Genomic DNA, 20,287 nt, shown 5'->3' with positions numbered 1-20,287 from the left:
CAAACAAATTACCAGCTTGATAAGCATCCTAGTACACACTGGATGTTGGTTTCAATGCAGCAGCATTCTATTCCATTGGCCCTAGAACAACAAAGTAAAGAAGCCATGACTCTTGTTAGCATGGAAAATCCATTTCAATCCTATTCGTCTTACACAACTAGACACATTTTAATACAATATTTGTCTTGGCTACTAGGACAGTGATGAAGATTGACTAAGGAAATGATAGTTTCTTTTATCCAAAGACTAAGAAAAACAAACGTTTGTTAATCCACCTCCATTCGGAAGACTGTTTGTCATCAGGTTTCGTTGGCAAGGATGTTACCTCTGGATGTAACCACTGACAGGACCTTTGGATGTAACCACTGACAGGCAATAGTGCTTTTTAATTTCACTGGGGTCCAGAACTGAACTAGAAATAGGAACCAGGTGGGTCTGTTGTCTGATGCTCCCTGGCAGGAGATCAGCCATCGGCTTTGAGTCGGGATGATAAATCAGCATGATTAATACAGGATAGAGATCTCTGGGCTTGTTTAAAAACGTTTCATAGAAAGCTAGTTGATGTACTATGGACCAGAGTTACCGGTAGTCTTTATTTTTTCCACTATCCTTTGTTTTATGGCTGTCTTTGACAAAACGTAATATTGTGTAATATTCATGATGTTTTATGTTGGGGCGACTGTACATATATACTGTACATAAAGGCTCTCTTTGACTGCAGAATTATGACATGGCTGGGGGGAAAAAAGGAAAAGAAGAAGGCATACATGATGGTGTCAGGACTCAGGAGCTCTACAGGAACTCTGTTCCTTCTGGAACACAGGAACAAGTGAGGGGATCCAGAGGTTTGACTGGGAGCACTAGTGGGAATACAGGTGTGTTTTATCAATAGGAAACTTGCACTGACCACCCATTAAAGTCTACTTCTGACGACTCCGAGAGTGAGTCAGAAGTTATCTACATGTACATGTACTGTAAAATGTCTACATCTCAATACAAAATGTTGACTTTAACTTGACAGGCTTATTTATGGCTGTAATAGAAAGACATTATTTTTTTAGCTTAAAACAGCCATATATAAAACAATTATAGCCTGTTTTAACATAATTGTGTCTGCCTAACAGATCAAAGATAAACATTTGTAGATACTGCTGACTGTCCAGTCAGTGTAGGAAATGTATATGCTGTAATTGTCTCATTAAAATAAGAGAATATTATTAGCAGAACACTGATATGGAACACATTTTTAGATGACCGTGTGTATCAGAGTCTAGCACAATGCAGAACTTTGAATGTACCTACGGTAACCTTTTCGAATGAATGAATGGTCTTTATTGTCATTGATATAGTACAGGTACCAAACAACGAAATTTGGGAGGGGGGGCTCCCCTGGTGCTAGGGAAAAAAAACTAAAAACAAGAAGGGAAAAGAGCTGGTTTGCATAAATAAAGGCTATGTACACTATCCACTATACTATACTATACAAATAAAACACTGTGCTGTACTCTATGCTATGCTATACCTATTCTAACATTTCCTATCTCTGAACCTTATGTACCCGAGGGTTGTCATATTGCACATAGTGTTATTGCACATTCATCACTATAGTTACCAGGGAGACCAAACATGAACCCATGCAGTGCATGTTTACATTCTTATACCAGCTATAAACTGACATTTTACAGGAAAAATGTGTCCGATTCAGTAATAAAGTTCAAGATGATAAAACATAAAAGGTATTTATAAGATATACAAGGGAGTATGACTTAATGTGCAATCATTTTGATAGCTTGCTCTATGGAAAGGTACCAGTAGGCCTACGTCTAGAAAAGCTAGAATAGTCACTGATAGGATACTTCCACAGATAGTTGTTAATTACAGGCTAAATGTGTGTGCACATATCAGGCAGTATCAACCAGCAGAAAAGCTACAAAGCGAAGAATGCTTTGCTACTGTAGGAGGTAGGTTGGGGGTGGGGGTGGGGGTGGGCAGACTTGAATGTCCCATGACTTTGCCCTAAATATATGCTGTGAGACACAAGTTGACCTTGGGAATATTTGAGCTGCTAATGAAAGGACAACTGAAGATGAACTAAGTCATAGGGCAAATGCTGCCATGGCACAGGTGCTACTTCTTAACAATGATTGGGTTAGACATTTCAGGTCTAATACAGCCTTCTACAACTCCGCAAACCCAACAACCCACATCCAACCCTGCAAAAGCAAATATGCATATGGGAATTAGGAAACACTTTATTTGAACTATTTTGCAACAAGCACACATTCAAAAAAAAAAAAAGACTTCAGCGTTGTTCACTGTCAAGAGACATTCCTTGTGTGTCTTGCTGTAACCTTGTCATACCAAACAGCATGTAAAAATGTGACCCAGATGGTCTCGCTGTTCAGGAGGCACTGATAGAGCTGTATGGAAGTCACAGCCCACCCACAGAAGACAAATAGGGAGAACCATATGTGGAAAGATGAATAAAGTAAACTGCAAAACATTTTTATTAGATACAATTTCACCAGCCTTGAGGACAGACTGTAAGCTGACACTTTGAAAATAAACTGTGAGGCAAAGAAAAAGAAAAAAAAAACTGTAGTTTACCGAAGGGTAATAGAAGTGGGAATTATCCAGAATGTATAATGGCTGTTGTTCTGTGGCCAGTGTGCATTTCACGGAGAAACATTGAGCAAACCATTGAACAATGCAAGATGCCAAATACATTTATAACCATACTCACAATACATTTATATCATTCTGTAAAGAGAGTTTGATGTTACCAGTAGGCAAAATCGATAGATGGTGAATAATTGGAATAGCAAAACAGCAATATGGTATTACCATGTTCAAGAACTTTTAATAGTTAGTTTGAATGCTCTGTTTTGTAATTGTTTAAAAAGCAGCCAATCAACACATAGGGCTTCAGACCTTCTCTGTGTGATTGATGAGTCTTCTCGGTAGGAGCTTCCCCTCCTCACATTTGCTGAACAAGAGGAAAACATGTTCCTGAACAACTCCTCACACCGGTTAGTCTGTTTTCTCTATCAGAGTAACCATACTGTGTGCTCTAAAAACCACAGAACTGGACAGAAATGTCATCAGCACTCTGCCTGTGTACATACAGAGTCACTGTCAACTTACTTCTTCAACAGCGACAATGAGATAAAAGTTATGATCCTCAAAAATGTTCTCGATATTATCCATTGGCCTGGGTTGTTTTAAATGCCATAAAGCACTACTTGAGGACAATCTAGAATAGCAGATGACCATTAAATGATATACTGTTGGTAATACAAAGATGAATTGCTTCAAGGTAAAACTATCCGGCATAAACCAAACAAAAACATACGTTTTTACTTTGGTGAATGTACAGTAGGCCTACTATTGAACATTATTCCACGAGTAACAACTAACAACTTATACAGATACTAAACTGCATTGTCATGGGGTGGTTTACGTCTGTTTTCTCTCTGTTTTCATGGCATGTCTAAGACGTGGGGGCTGTTGGTGTGATGGGTGTCAAGGCACCTTTGACTCACTGCAGGCTGTATTTCATCAGGGGGCTCTCCCACGGGGGAAGGGCGCAGTGTATTAATCTGCCCTCAGTATGGCAACTGTATAGCCTTTCTTTCATGTGGTCACAGGGTTTACGCTAAGAGGCCTGTATACTTGCGGAGAATTCCTTAAAATAGGAGCTCATTCATGCTAGCCCCCACCGTATAGAAAAGGAAGAAAGTTAGCAGGATTGGAAAGAATCCATGATATTAAACAGTAGATGGGATTGTGAAGTGGTAGGAGTAATCATGCCAGGCAACCGGCCGCAGGAATGCAAATCATCCTCCACGCCAAGAGTTAAGTTAGCAGGTGGCCTCCTCTATTCATTGAATGTCAACACTCTTTTAAGATCGAGTCCACATAACATCTGGGCAGGCTGGTCACTGCTTTTAATTAAGTGAAATACAGTCACTCAATGTTCCGCTGTGAGAAAAAAAATCCTATAAAATAGGGAGGGTGAGGGAAGAAGAAGTATAAATGAGTACATATCCTGTGTTCGTGAAGGTCAACACAGTTGTGTAAATAAATATTAATCTTTAACCTAATCCCTTTGGTTACCTACATTTCCAAGTCTATTGAAAATCTCTGGGCAATCAAAGGACTGCTCTGAAAATGGCACGTTCTCGCACACTTTTCAGGAAGCACTACTTGGAATGACTTGGTGGACCAGGGGGTAAATGCAACACCATTTCAGGTCCGTACTCTTTAATAAATAACAGCTCCTCGTTTGATTTGAGCCAAATGGGAACTGGAATGACAACAACGTCAAATGTCATGCCCTGATCAAATAGGTGCTTTCTCTTTCATCTTTAAAGATAGGACGCCATGCCAGTAGTCTCGTGTTGCCAGCCTTCCAAGTCTCATTAGCACTCAATCTAATTTTTAATCTCAGATTTAATTGAGGTGTCAATAAAATGTGATCTTGGGAAATAATTCAAATCATCCAAAAATATTGGACACATTATTGTATTATTAAAAAGAACATTGTGCTTCTTCTTCTGTCTAAACATGATACACGGGCTGCCTCGAGGGTGCCCAGTGATTTAACATCACCACAATTGAGCAACAAATATACTGTAGTGCTTTCCTCATGTCAGGGCTCAGGAGAGAAAAGCACTGCTGCAGCCCCTGCCACTACCAAACCACTAAACACTACTGCTCTCTCACAGCAGATGTACAGGCTCCCTGGGTGGACCCCTATGTTTATATCATACTTGTCAAACATTTATAAATCTCAGACGGTAGTCCGGCAACAGTGGATAAAACATCCATAGAATTCCAAACACTAATACAAGAGGACAACCTGAATTTGATAGACCATACGTTTTGCAGCTGGAGAAAAAGTCTACAGAAAAAAGACATATTTGTCAACTTAGTTTCAGTAAGGTATTATACGCTCCATAAAGGAAGAAATAAGAGACATTGTGTATTTTGAAGTTAAAATGGAGAACTGACTATTCTATTCTATACAAATATACAGTATATTGTGTGTAACAGTGAAAGTATTAGGAAACAATGTTTTCAAAAAGTACATTTATTAATATAAACAACACTCTTATACAGTTAGTTGTACTTTTCCCAAACATATATTACTCACTATGGAACATTATAACATAACAATAATAACATTATAATACAAAAATAACTGTGAAATAACGACATTTGGGCAAAATGTTACTTTCTTATTTCATTCATTACGTATTGAGTATGTAAAATATAAAAATATATATATATACTGGCCTTAAAGTATGATTTTTGTTCAACATGTGTTGCCTTAATGGATGTTTCCTCACTACTGTGGACTTTTACTGAATTAGAGTGTGTCATTTCAGGGGTCTGAGAATATATAGCAGGCCAGTTCTCATGTTTGTTCAATTAATGCACAATCAACACAATGTATGAGGAAGTACCTTTCAGCCTAACTTATTTGATGTAAAACATGATATATACATGCATTTTACAGCCATAGGTCTAAGGATACCATTTAAATAACCAGTTTTTCCTAACCCATTTTAATGATAGACTGTTTGATGCTCATGTTGAGTGTAAACATGATTAACGTCAAACCAAAAGGAAAAACCCAAATTGTTATTAAAGGCGACTCACTTGAAATACTTAAGTTACTTTTTACGTCATAGAAAATGTAATTTATGTTGTGCCAGCTTGTTACCCAAAGCTTGTACTCAACAAAGAGAGGGTTGTATAGCTTAGTATAGGTTACCATGTGCCTATAAAATCAGCATAATAAAATATTGACACTATTTCTTAGAAAGAAACAACGCAAATATATTTTATCCCAAATATGACCTCATTTTTATCATAGCAGCAACTGTAAACCTTGCTTGAGTGGTTAGAATGGTTTTACATCAATAGACTATGAAAAGCAGTGCTATACTGTGTGTTTGAATAAATGAACTGATGATGGTTGCTAAACAGATCTATTCGGACAAACAGTATCAAATAATTATAAGATCGAATAGATGGTTTCTTTTTACTGAGATATATTTTAAACTAGGGGTGCAACGGTTCAGTTGGCCCACGGTTTGGTATGAACCTCGGTTGGGTCACGGTTCACGGTTCGGTTTCGGTATGTTGTTTTTTTTACAGTTTATTTACAAACTGTTACTTTACTTTATTTTGCATATACGTATGGAACTTTAACATTTAGACACATTCCAGAATATGACTGGTATATTGTATAATATAAATATATATAAACAAAAGACACTTTCAAATGTAAAAACAATACACAAACACTTTCAAATGTGACTTGTTGTTGAACTACAGATCGTAAGCATTCAAATGATGTGTCATACATTGAAATCCGAAAAAAGATGACGAAGTTAAGCCTGATTTATACTCCTGCGTCGAATTTACGCGCGTCTACGCCGTAGCCTACGCGTGGGCTCTCCAAGTTTATAGTTCTACGTTGGTCTGCGGACCGCGGACCGCGTCGGTCTGTGTACTCATAGCGGCATAATAGCGATCAAAAAACGTATTTTTGTTATGCTTGTTGTAAAGAAAATGTCTATAATGCATTGAAGTGACAGTTAACTAAGATAATAAGATGGTTATCATACATTTTCAAATCTTTATTAATAAGTAATTACAGAAAAAGTAAATGACATTTCTGTCATGACTTCCGCATTTACGAGAGAGTCGGAATGTGACGCTACCAAGCGGACCAATCACAGTTCTTATAGATAACTTAACATTAAATATGTCTATCATAAATATAATTTAAACCCAACGAACAGCCATGGGGCTCCCTGTAACTAATAATTTATTTCTAAATAAACAGGATTGTACATCTCGTAAATGTGAATCGCGCTCCTTATAGGAAGGCTGTGCCTGACGCTTCCATAGGGCGCTCTACTCAAAGCGGCATAATAGCGATTTTTTTGTTTGTTATGTAAATAATACTGCATTGAAATGACATTAAACTAAGATAATACGATGGATATCACAATTTTTAAAATCTTTATTAATAAGTAATTACAGAAAAAGTAAATGACATTTCTGTCCCTTCTGTGCGGAAGCCATGACAGAAATGTCATTTACTTTTGCCCCGCGGTGGTGTAGCGGTCTAAGCACTAGCCACTAGTGCAAGCTGCCCACCGGGGACTGGGATCGAATCCCAGCTCGCCAGACCCGGATATGGCCGGGGCACACACAGGGAGCGGCATATTGAGCGGCCGCTCCCGAGGGCGGTATAGGAATATTTCCGGACAAGGATCCGTCGCGCAACAGCGCCCCCGGGGTGCCGGAATAACGGTGCTGGGCTCGAGGAGCCAGTCAGCTAGTCTGCCTGGCGGCCTCCTCTGGGGCTGCCGGCCACGGGGTCGTGCGGCGGATCCTACGCAATAGGCAGGGGATAATTGGATGCTAGGTTGGGTTCAATTGGATACCAAATTGGGTGAAAAAGGGATATTTTTTTTTTTTCTTTTTTTTTTTATAAATAAAATAAAAATAAAATAAGAAATGTCATTAACTTTTTCTGTAAGCGGACCAATCACAGAGCTTACGGTTGCGTAGAAACTGACGCGTAGTTAAATTTTTGGAGAGGTGCGCGTTAATCTACGCCGTAGGCTTACGCAAGCTACGCCGTCGATTTTACGCAGAAGCATAAACTGGGCTTTAGAGTCATTTGAATGTTGTTAGACGTCAGGCACATATTGGGTTAAACTCTCTCATCCAGAAAACCGGAAGCAAACGCTGCTAACAGCTAGCGGCTAACAAAGCGCAGCGCTACGAATGTCTAAACTGTATTTTAATAACATCGCAACATGCTGATAGAACATCAACATGCTAAAAACACATAACTACACATAATTAGATGATCACACAGTCCTTACCTTTGAACACGTCCTAAAATTAAAGTATGTTTACAAGCCATGTATCACTTACTGTTAACCTCCAGAAACAATAACAATGAATGCGAGTGAATTCAAGCGAGTGGTTTACGGTTTCGCCAGCTGCCGTCACAAAAAATGTGCCTCTTAGGTTTGACGACTAGTATATAATAGGAGAGGAAGAAACGAAAGTAAAAATGCACTTCAGCCATGACAGGTTTTTAAGCGCATATACGACACGGGTGAAGCATTTCTGCGACATGCGTTTCTGTTCACTGTTTTTGTTCCCTCATAGCAGTATTCAATGATACCAAAACCAGAATGAATGACCCCACAACGCAGATTTGTAGCAATCCAGGGCTTCCTCAAACTGTTGCCATGTTCTCGACTCCGCTCACCATGAACAACCATTTGAACAAGAAGCAACTGCGTTCCAGACCAACTCCACCTCCGACTTTGAATGAAACGCAGCATAAACCGAACCGTCCGTAAAAAAAACGAGAACCGTTGCACCCCTATTTTATACTACTCCTGTGACTAAGACAATGTGTAAATATGTGTATGGTCGCTATGGCCTGTAGGATAGAGTAAGTGATATCAAACATACATGAACTCTAATTTAATATTCTAAATCATATATTCATTTTTGCAATAATGATCATTATCTCCAAAATAGTGTGAAATAAATAAGTTAATAGAACTAATATATACATAATACTGTACATCACACCTAAGATCTATATACTGTATATTGAAATGTTTTACCAGCAACCACATATCAGAAATATAACCCTGCTTGCCTGTTAATGGCAACCACATGACCTGACTACCATATTTCTGTATTTCTTGAGGATGACATTTGAGCTGTCATCAAAATAAAGCACTGATATTGCGTTCAGCTTGGTTGGTGCACAACATGGCTTCGGCACGTTGTCAGGGAACATCAGGTGGACCTGTGAATGAAAATATAAAAGACTAAGTAGCAGTTGGGCTTTGTTAGTAACTAAGTTACAGTTTAAACAGCATGCTTACAAGATCTGAAGGATGTGTGTCTGATTATCGTAATACTGGTAAAGCAATTGAATGTACTGAATATTCATAGGATGTGAGTCACTGAAGTGCAATGGACACTTACAAGGGTTTGTACGATGGCGTGATTTGTCGCATTCATATGTGCATTGAGTGGAAAAGAGCATTCCCCATCACAATAAAAAGCAGCATAGCCTTCAGGTGCAATAATCCAGTCCTTCAAAGAGAATGAGCAATGGATACAATTACTAATTAGTCACAATGCATACCATTTCCTTTGATATTGAAGACACTTTTGATAAGCAATTAAGGCATTTCAAGTGCTGACTTAAGTCTTTCATACAGTCACTACTCTACTGCATTTGATGAGGGTTTAAACCAAAAGAGGTTCTTTTTTTTACAGATATTTGTGGTAACACAAATGTTATGACTCCTTATGACATCTACTCTGCTATGCTTTTGACAGTGTAGAGTAGACACGGTATGGTTCAAGTACTATAGTTTTCTTACCTGCCATCCTAAGTCTCGGAAGCTGACGTAAAGTTCATGCTTCTTGCAGGCTTGTTTCTGTTCACTTGTGTTATGATCTTTAAAAAAAGAAAAGAAAAAAATCAAGCTCTCAGCATGATATTGAATCTACCATTCATCTTATGATGTCTGCACATATACCACATTATTATTAGATCACCACAATACTGTTTCCAAAAGCAATGGGTTTTGCTTTCATTGGGCAGGCACTAAACTAACACTACTGCAAGCAGATTGTAACATGTCAGCAATGATCTTGTAGTAGAATTATGTTTTGATAGTTTCAATAAAGGTTACGCAACAATAAAACGTAATACATGTTTTCCAAATATAGTTTTCTAAGTACTGAAATAGTACCTTGTACAGAGTGACCTGCAGAGCAACAAAGCCGACTGTATATTCATGTGGGTTCTCAAATACCTTGTTTGCCCACAGTGAAACGTTTGACTATAGGTAATGTACACCTAAGTAATTCTTCATTAAATATTAACAAACTGTTAACAGCAAGTGGCAGCAGCACCAGCTCGTTTATTGTTGTTGCATTCACAGTGAGCTGAGGGGTGTTGACTGGATGCACCGTGTGTTCTGAACCACATCAGACCAGATCAGCTGCCAGACTGAAACTACATTAGAGCATCCAGAGGCCTCATTGTCAACGTTCTGTCTAGCTAAAGCAGTTCTGTGGAGGTGATCAGTCTAAAAATGAATCCATAGATACATCCACTCGCTGGAAGGGCACATACAGTATAAGAAGTTTAACAAGGGGGTAAATAAAGGCAAGCAAAAGTCACCTTTGATTCCACACTGCAGTACATGTATCTGAACAGGGACCATTTTGATAGAGTTCTATGTACTGCAGTTGACTTTCTGTACAAGAATTGGAAGAGTATGAAGCCACAACAACACTCCTGATGTGGAGCCTTGGCAACAAAGGCCCAGTTGCGTAGACATAACATCCTGGGGTGTGTGATAGACTGTTGTAACGCACTGACAGTAAGATACAAATTTGACTCTTTTAGACATGCACGCAAACTCAAAATGTGTTTCCTATTTCCTAATCTTAATTTGGCAACTGACTCCAGACCCAAAACAAAGTAACACCTGCTGTAAACCAAGCATTCCATTCAATACCTGTTGCAAACTCAAGCCGGGTTACTGTAGGTTTCCAAAACCTTGGGTTTTCCATAAATTTGGACTGTTACCCACCTCCGCTTTTGGACGGCCGTGACGATTCCTGTTGACCACCAGATTTATTGCGATTGTGATTCTTCCTCTTCCCCCCAGCAGCCCTGACAGAGCGGAGCAACACCTCACTGGCCTTGAAGAATGCAACAAGGAACGGCTGTTTGGACTGTGGCCCAGTCCTCCCAACGATGCCAGCAGACTTCATGTTGATACTTCGTCCTTTTAAAAACAACACGTAGGGTGAAAAACAGAACAAAATAATTTATTTGTATTCCCATTTAATCACATGCCACAATATAGGGGGGGATTATGTTCATATTCATGTTACTGTAACTTGCATTCTTGATATGACCAACATGACTCACTTGGCAAGACTGCCCAATGCTAAGCCATGAAGCTGCTGTACTGTAGTATGGATTTATGGTCATTTGTCAATAGACAATGTCCCAGACAGATCAGATAAATCTGTCCTTATATTTTCATTCAGTAGTTGTTGAAACATTCAGAGACTCCAAATGTTTTCCTCATTCCTCTCCATAAAGCAAAAATATTCTGCTAAAAAGTTATTTTTTTCATTGACTGTTTCTGCAATATTATGGTTTATTATGGATCATCGTGAAATATTGTTAGTAGTAAAGCTACTGTTTGTAGCTGTTTGTTTCAGTCGTCAAGGCTGCTCTGCTGCTGTCATTGATGAGACACTTCACATCAGACACTACAAACTGCTAGTTGAATGAATTAATGAATGAATGAATGAATGAATGAATGGACTTTATTGTCATTGCTACAGTACAGGTACCAAACAACGAAATTTAGGAGGGGTGGCTCCCCTGGTGTTAGGAAAGGGGAAAAAAAACACTTTTAAAAAAATCACAAGAAGGGAAGGAGCTGGTTTACATAAATAAAGGCTATGTACACAATCCACTGTACTATACTGTACAGATAGACGACTAGGGTTGTCATATTGCACAATAGTATTGTTTCACGTTATTTAAAGTGTCACAGTTTGCAGGCTTGAAATGTTGTTGTTGTTGTTGGCTTTTTAACTCCAATCCTGCTCTCCACCCTCAGAGATGGATATCTCAGGCTCACTCCAACCAGGTCAGGACAAGCGTCCAAATATCAGGCCTACTGCATGACTGCAGAGAATACTACATCAACTTACCATCCATAGTCTCCACACAGAGCTGCAGGCCCATGTTCTGCTGTGGATTCAGTACCCAGTGGTTACTAGTGGCTGTGATGTCAAAAACCAGCCAACCCCCATCAGAGGCACGAATCTTTTTGGAATCCAACAAAAATGTCTCTGCATCCCTATGGAGGAAGAGGAAATACAAAATAACACGCTAAATGTACACAATGATTTCACAGAATAATAATACATATACATGATATATATATATATATATATATAAAAAGAGCTACTGCATACATAAAAATGACTTAACACAGTGGCAAAGTAATTTATTAACCTTTCTTTTCCTTATAGAGAACATTTTGAGCTCTGGAAGTCATCAAGAGATTGCTGTTTATCCTGCTTAATGTTGTTAAAACTGGCAAGGGGCCAGACAAAATCTGGGTCATTTAGACTTGGAAGTAGTCGCACAATTCAGGAGGCCCTGACCTGCCATATTGGAAATCATAACATAACCCACCAAGGTACCATTTTCTAATCCCTAATGGACGCTGAGCTCTCTCTCTGAGATCTAGGCCAAGATTTCTTTGACACAAATGTATCTTACTAGTTTCATTTGGTTTCTTTACACTCGTTGTATATACTTTGAGTTCCATATCTGGAAATAAACATAATTCCCCCTTAATAACTCTTTTGCTGAATTGGAAACAATCCGTTAACACAACTTCACAAAGACTGGATACGCAGGACCATTATCAAGCTCTAACCTGTCAGATAGTGAAAAAGGCCATCCTTTTAAAATGTTGAGAAAGCGTTTACTCAACTGAGAGTAACAAAAGTGTCTTTTTTTCTACCACCCGTTTTAAATCATAAGTGGCTGAGCTGTTGAGCAGTTCAACACCAGCTTTATGAGGGCTCCTCGGGGGGAGGAGTGGAGAATAGGGTGCTGAACTGTGAAACTCTGAATAACGTTTATCAAGCAGAAACATCACAGCTAGAATCTGAGGAGCAAATGTGTGATGGCTATGGACCTGGGTGAGTAATAAAAGGCAGCGTGATGACTGGCCCGGGGCTTCAGATGTGAGAGTTCATTGACTAGGACCTCTCTAAAGCCCAAGAGGGTCATATCTCCCCCTTCAATCACCCGCACACATATTTTGCCAAGTGAATGTGGGCCCTGTTTTAAGTACACCCCTGTGTGTTCAGCTATGTCACGGCTCCAAACTTCCGGATCATTGTGAAGTGAAGCAGGTGGGCATGAGGGTTGCCATGGGAGCCCTCTGTGAGGCCCTAGAAGGGCCCACATGGGTTGATCTGAGATGCAAGCAGCCTGACAGGCAACACACACACCATGAGGAGCGATAACTGATGGACTTCCAAGGCTTCATAAGTGGCTAACTCGCTAATGGAAAAGCTTTATCCTAGAACTATATTAGGGGCTCGTGAGAATGAGGCAGGACAGGGCGAGAGATATACTTTAAATGATAATGTTTAAATATCTGGTCAGTCTGCTCAGAGGAAAGCTGTATAGGACAATGACAGGAACAATTATATAACAAAAGAATGAGGAATAGAATGTATTTGTTTGAAAAAGTTACAGTATGTGAATGAACATATTGTATCAATTAAACCCAATGTAACAGATCCATATGATTTATGCTTAATCATGCTACTTATAGGGCTCTGAGTTGAATTTGCTACAGGTTCAAACTGAAAACACTCCGCCTGCCTATTGCCTCTCTTTCTTTATTGTATCATCTTGATAGAATTCTTTCGAGATATATTTCTTTCTTTGTTTATGTAAAACATGATGTTCCAGACATCTCCTTGTCAAAGATAATCAAATGTGTAATCTAATCTAAGTATGGGGGCTGATCTTCTTTACCACAACTGCCAGTCTGTTGACTGGAGTTCACCCAAAGACATCTCATAGAAACAGCACAAGGGATGCTCTAATAAAACAGAGTGGAAAGGGAAAAGGACACTTATATTGTACTAATATATTTGTATTTGGCATTTCTCAGTGCGTTATGACACATCTTTCTCTGGAATAGTGTGCTATGAATATCTAACTAACTCATTTTCAATAATTTCAATGGAGACAAATTACCTTCTTGAGGTTTCTTGAAACGAACACTTGAATTGAAAAACAGTGAGATGGCCTTATAAATGCAGGCAACATGCTAGTGTAAACAGGATGTTAGTTTATTTTCTGCCTGATTGCCTGCCTTAAGTGTTTTACAGATTTCAAAGCTTCCCTTGGTGTACAGTAGGCTTACACAAACATATCCCCAGAGGCAGATACTCAACTTTAGACAATGTTATCTAAAACCAACCACAGCAAGTATTAAACTTGTTGTAAATACATGCATATAATTCCAAACCCATGTTCAACTATCACTAAATGTTAGGTTCACTGCAATGATCCTGTTTGTGCTTTAGCTAATGCCTATGACTACTGTATTGTTTTCAGGCCAAATGATAGTCATAAAAGTTGGATAGAGCGCATAATAATCTATCCAGGCTTCCAGCATCTACTAGTTCTCAGTCCTATAACAAATTAATAAAGATAAAAACACTAATTCAACAAAAACTATCTCAACCAATGTTTTCAAGAGTTTAGTAATCTCACTGACCAGACTGAGAGGGCAGGACAAGGTAAACTGGTTGGTTAACTCATACGCCTGCACCTCAGAAGTACAGTGACTCAGAATGCTTATCAACAATAACGGGGGAGGACATTCGAGCTCCCTGGTGCCTCTCAGTTGAACAGAATAGGAGATGTGTTTTCTCTTCCCCTCTCGAGTTTTGATAGAGGAATCCACCACTCATAAACAACAGCATGAGAAAAAGCTTCCACTTCAGTTTATAATGTTGTTTGATTTAGAGTTAGTTTACGGAGACAGTCTCAAGAGGTGTAAACTGCATGTCAATGTCATGCATTGACAAAAAATAAATCTTATGTTATGAGATGTTATTGACACCTATGAACTGTAGAAAGTATACAGGTCAGCTTATTCCATAGGTAACCCTAAAATATGATCATGTTTCAGTGGAGGGACTTTGAAATGCCCATGGCTGAATTTAAACTTTATATCACAAGAATGTACAATCAAATACTCTGTGTTAAAAAAAACAACTAAGTTGGGATGATTTTTTGGGTTAAAATAAATAAAGTGCAGCTGGTGCTTACTTGTGTTGATATTCCTTGATGACCTGGTATATAGTGACCTTCAGGGTGATGTTCTCATAGCGGGCATGACTGCGATCTTTATAGATCCGAAACTCAGCAGCAGTCACCGCCTCTCCATCTGGGATCTGTGTCAGATCAAAACGGAACTCCTTGTAGTGTCTCCGCTGATGCGAGAAATCTTTATCTTTCTCCACTGTAAAAGAAGACCGCATGGTTCATGAGAACTAATAGAGCACTTGCGTATATATTTTCAGAGGCAATAAAAACAGAAAGTGACATTATTACTGATACCTTTCCTTGGACCACAATGGGTGAAAATATGTTGCACAGACAAGAAAAGGTGTGCCAGCAGCAGTAACATACTGAAAATGGGGTAATTTATCACAACTTTTCACATTCCAAACCCAATCCAAACAGTTTGACTCCCAACAAAAGCACTCTCCAGTCCATTAAATCAGTCAACTGAGTACAGGTAGCAGCTCCCAGACAGGCCTCCACTGTGTGCCTAACTGCATTCTCTGCCAATGATGAATGGGCTGTCAGTTAAGAAAAACAGGCTGATTTCAATTAAAGACACTTTCGTCTGCCCCTCAACGTGAGAAAAAGAGACCAGACAGGATTCTTTGACATGATTTGAGTGACCATTGACCTAATTTTCCGACGTAATATTGACCTCCTGTATCTCTGACATTTTTGGATACAATAAAAATGTGTGTTATCCCACCTCCGATGTTGAAGTCCCTGTTCTAAACAATCTTTGTCTGAGCCTGATTGTTGAAAGTCTGTTAATCTTGAGGACAATGATAAAATAGTTAAATGTTACATCTAAATGTAAGATGTGCACTATACAAATCCAGACCTCCACTTCACCCCATCAAAGACATGCAGTCACGGTTATTTTTGAAGACAAAGACAAGAAGTGACAGCCAACCATCCAACACTGTTGCTAAATAGCAGAAAAGAGCCATTGGGGTTGAGGTGTGTTAGTGTTCTGGCACTGCTCGTGATACCATACAGTGCATTTCACTGATAGTTTATCTATAGTGAAAGTCTGTGGTTACTTATCACATGCAGGTCAGAGGTCGAGTCTGACTGTTATAGATTGAGCTTGCTATGCTATGGTCAGTAATTTGAAGCAGGAGTGAAGTTGAGTGCATCAAGCATTTCAACTTCAAGTTTAAGATAGCTGCAGATTAATTGGTGGTGATGTGACTTACTGAAAAGGCATCAGTCTGTCACTTACTTTACATGTGGTAGATTCAGAGGAGTCACTTTAAGCTCCTGAACTTCATTTTATTCACAGTTCGGAGGAGGAGGCAGTAAGATAATTATATCTTTGATACTTATTTTGTATGATTAATGCGAAAGCAACAACATCAATGATCTGAGAATACAAAAGATATGTTTTATTTGCAGCCATACTTGTTTTTGGTGATCATAATGTCAGACAACTAGAATTCAATGACATGATTTGTGTGTACCTTCTGAGACATGTATAGTCATTACTACACATAATTAAGCTCATAACACAGTAGTACTAATAGTGGATAAATACAAAGCCCCATTGAACACTTAACCACTGACTGTCCCCAAAATGAGAACGCATAGCTTTCAAGGCTGACAGTGTGCATGCCCTGCAGCTGGTAAGTGGAAACAGATGGGATCTGGCCAAGGTGAGGGATTTTACATCCAACAGCACCTCCACACACATACCTTACACATACATGCTTTCGTTATATACATTCAACTGTAGTGGACCTTCAAACATCCTACAGCCTTTTCTTCAGATGTGTCCTGTCCAAACTGTGGTGTAGCTTTTGTTTGTTTATAATTGTGGGGAAATATAAACAAATGGAAAATAAAATGTTGGAAGTCCACTAACAACAGGGTTTTTGACACTGACATGTATACATTGAAGGGGATCTACATGCACGACTCTCTATGAACATAAACATTAGAGACGTGTATTTCTTAACGAAAAATGACACAAAGAGGAATTAACAAAGCTACTGCTTTCACATCTCACTACCAAAGCCTACTGCCACTAGGGATAAGTGCACTCAATCTCTTTCCTTTCTCTAACAACAGGAAGTAATTAAGGCCAATTTACCCAGACAGTCATCTGATAAGTTAGTATGAACTGCTGGGTCAAAGTTCAGGGCTACTGAGGAAACATCCTTATCATACAGCTCTTTTATAACAAGTAGAAACATTCAAATAAGATAAATAATGTCAATGGTAAAAAGTTTAAATATAGCCCACTCAGAATAACCTAATGTTCAAGTTTTTAGTAAGAATCGCTCCAAATGATTTTTCTTTTTTTTTCTAAATTTGAATTCTGTATTCTATATGTATTTAAATCTATACCTGCTCTTTCAAACCTCTAAGCTATGAAATCTCTTTGGGAAACACTGAGCAAAAAGTCAACTATTGTTTCAGAGGTTAGACCTGAGTGACGTTTACAAAACGTGTTTGATCGGTCAACATCCAGTTGAGATGTTCTGCTGAAGCAGTAAATAACAGTCATATGATATAAAACGATGACATTTACAGTCTAGTCTTAAAAACCTAGGCTGCATGTACTGTAGACTTTACTGTACAACCCGAAAAGACTGATTGCGATTAAGACAAACACAGAAATGACCTTTGAAGTGAACTCGTGCCACCATTCCTGCCATGTGTAACACAGAGGGAAATGTACTTTTCTGATAATCTGATAGCTTACTCTTAACGTACATTTGATCAATTGGAAGATTAATAGTATATAACATTTTAAAAACTACATAACAATGCTGCATATCATATTTTCTCATAAGCATCTCTTTATAACAACGTTCAACATTATTAATGCTCTATATCAATACATTAAAGAAAGATCATAACGTAAGTTACATTTGATGTTGACAAATATCAGTATTTCATTTGCATCGTAACGAGGAGTAGTATTAGGATTAGTATAATAAAGCTATAGTTGCCTGGACATGCGGACACTGAATTAATGTCAGTGACCAATATGGTCATAAATGTAGCCTATGATTGAAACATATATAGCCTACTTTTAATTTAACCCCGACCAAAAAAACACACGACCCTCCTTTGATTCATTTGAGATTTGGCCCTGTGATAGAGTTAATTATTAGCCAAATCCTGTGGATAATTGACATATAGCCTAGGCCTAGTCATGTTTGTATTCGGGAAATAAATCATAAGCGGCATATAAACAGTAGGCCTACAATTCGTGAGCTTAGAATGATAAGGTTCTATCTCCGTTTAGAATGAGAAGGTTCTATCTCCGTTTAGAATGATAAGGTTCTATCTCCGTTTAGAATGATAAGGTTCTATCTCCGTTTAGGGCAGTTCAGAGATATTGAGCGTCAGTTTTTACATTCCATTATGTTTTGTGAGATGGAACCTTTGTATTTTATTAATTACTAACTCAAAAATGTCAACATTTTTAAAATAACACCACACAGGCATTAATAAACACCTAATGGATCAGATTATGTAAAAAACTACATTTTGACAAAATTGGAGATAGAACCGTCACGAAATCCTGTGTATAATTTACATATAGCCTAGGCCTATTCATATGATGTTTGTATTCGGAAAATAAATCATATGCGGCATATAAACAGTCAGTAGGCCTACAATTGTACACACTTTAAGACTTACCCAAATTGACAAAGCTCATGACCATATCTGCATCGTTGAGAAAGTTGGTGTCGTGAGAGGTGGTCAGTGGGGGGCTCTGGCTGGTGAGAGGGGCCGCGCGGTAAGGCTGAGCGATGCGAGAGTGTCCCGGCTGCGGAGAGCCATGGTACCCTTTACGGGAGGTCCCGGGACCCTTCATCCCGCTGTACCCCTTCCCTGTGGTCTCCTGTATGCCCTCTTCCTCCTCCGTGGCCATGGCATTGTAGAGGTCCAGCATGAACAGGGGCGCCGAGGAGGCTTGTTTTCCCGGGGAGAAGGGCCTGGGACGATGGGGTAAACCCAAAATAGAGAGGATCTCCCTCTGGATCTCTCTCCGTTCATGGTTGCGCAATCTTCTGTAGATAAAACTAGAATGCACATGGTTGTCGCCCAGACCGCAATCAACGCAATAAAGAAAACTCAAGTAACTCCAGAAAAGAAGTCCAAACGCGGACCGGTAAGGTGTGAACGCTCTCATTTTTTACAATGATGGATTGTAGAGTTACATAGGTATAAAGAAGTTGAGCTCCATTCTAATTCAAATGCACACAGTTTGGGAATACTATTTTCCACATGCAAGACAAGTCTATCAATATCAATCACACCTTTAGTTAGTCCCTTTTGAGCCTTACTTTGAGTTTATAACTCTTTAGAATAAAGCCTCGCATCAACCTATGTTCAGTAGTGATGGGGTACTATCCTCTCTCTTCAGCGCGTTGGTCCCAGGTTCATCCGGGGAAGTGTTCTTTCTTACATCCAAATCACACAAGTCACATTTTCCCAAGAAAGGCGCATCTAATAATGTGTAACGGTGACCTTCTCTCGCACCTTAACTCCACTTATGCGCACAAACACGTAGGTACGTACGCCCATAAAAGTAGAAAAAGTCCAACGCCTGCTTCATTGAATAAAAACATGAAGAGCCTTTTGAGTGATGTCGAGGAAATCATTCGCCTGTAATTGTAGCAGAAATCATACTCCACAGCGCGTAACTTTTTCTGGAAGACGTGTTGAAGCCAGTTGTCCATCCAGTGAGTCCATCCCACCCAGGACCAAACTTTTTGCATCCACCTCTAGCGGCCACAATAAAACCTAACCGACGTGAAGATGAATGTGGCAGCTCTGATGTGTAAGGGGAGACACTTGAAATCTGAAACCCCAACGAGTCAAAGAATAACGACAGGCCTTTACAGACTTAAAGTATTATAAAGTAATGCGTCCGTTTCCTTATTCTGCCTTATTCATCATTAGAAAATGAGTCGGTCCTATTAGCCTATTCATTGAACCAATCTATTTATAAGCTATAATTCTAATATGGGTTAGAGCTTAATACATGAATATCTATATTCATAAGAGACATTGTTGCACCAGGAAATTAGTGAACTGCTTCTCTTTCAAATGGGCAGGGCACCTTACCCTAGTGCCTAACAGTGTCCTACCTGGGGCTACAGCACTGGCGGACTCAAGGGGGGGGGGGGGGGGGGCAGGGGGGGCGACCGCCCCTCCTGGTGCCCCCACGGTTGAAAAACGTCTCTCTTAAGTGCCCTTTAGAGTGGCAAAAATGCCCTTTAGAGTGGCAAAAATGCCCTTTTGAGTGGCAAAAATGCCATTTTGAGT

General features: G+C 39.2%; 1 protein-coding gene across 1 annotated transcript; it reads right to left on the bottom strand.

Annotated features, from left to right (window-relative positions):
• Positions 1-5,132: 5,132 nt before the first annotated feature.
• Positions 5,133-19,148, bottom strand: bmp5 (bone morphogenetic protein 5; the record flags this gene model as incomplete). The annotated part of the gene is made up of 7 exons (XM_080549143.1): positions 5,133-8,863; positions 9,046-9,156; positions 9,450-9,526; positions 10,674-10,871; positions 11,818-11,966; positions 14,981-15,173; positions 18,653-19,148. The coding sequence occupies 7 exons, from the start codon at positions 19,146-19,148 to the stop codon at positions 8,714-8,716; spliced, it is 1,374 nt and encodes a 457-aa protein (XP_080405269.1). The 3' UTR covers positions 5,133-8,713.
• Positions 19,149-20,287: the final 1,139 nt, after the last annotated feature.

Source organism: Nansenia antarctica, assembly GCF_963989245.1.
Source record: "Nansenia antarctica genome assembly, chromosome: 1".
Classification (NCBI taxonomy): Eukaryota; Metazoa; Chordata; class Actinopteri; order Argentiniformes; family Microstomatidae; genus Nansenia; species Nansenia antarctica.
This window is presented reverse-complemented; position numbering and strand designations above follow the sequence as displayed.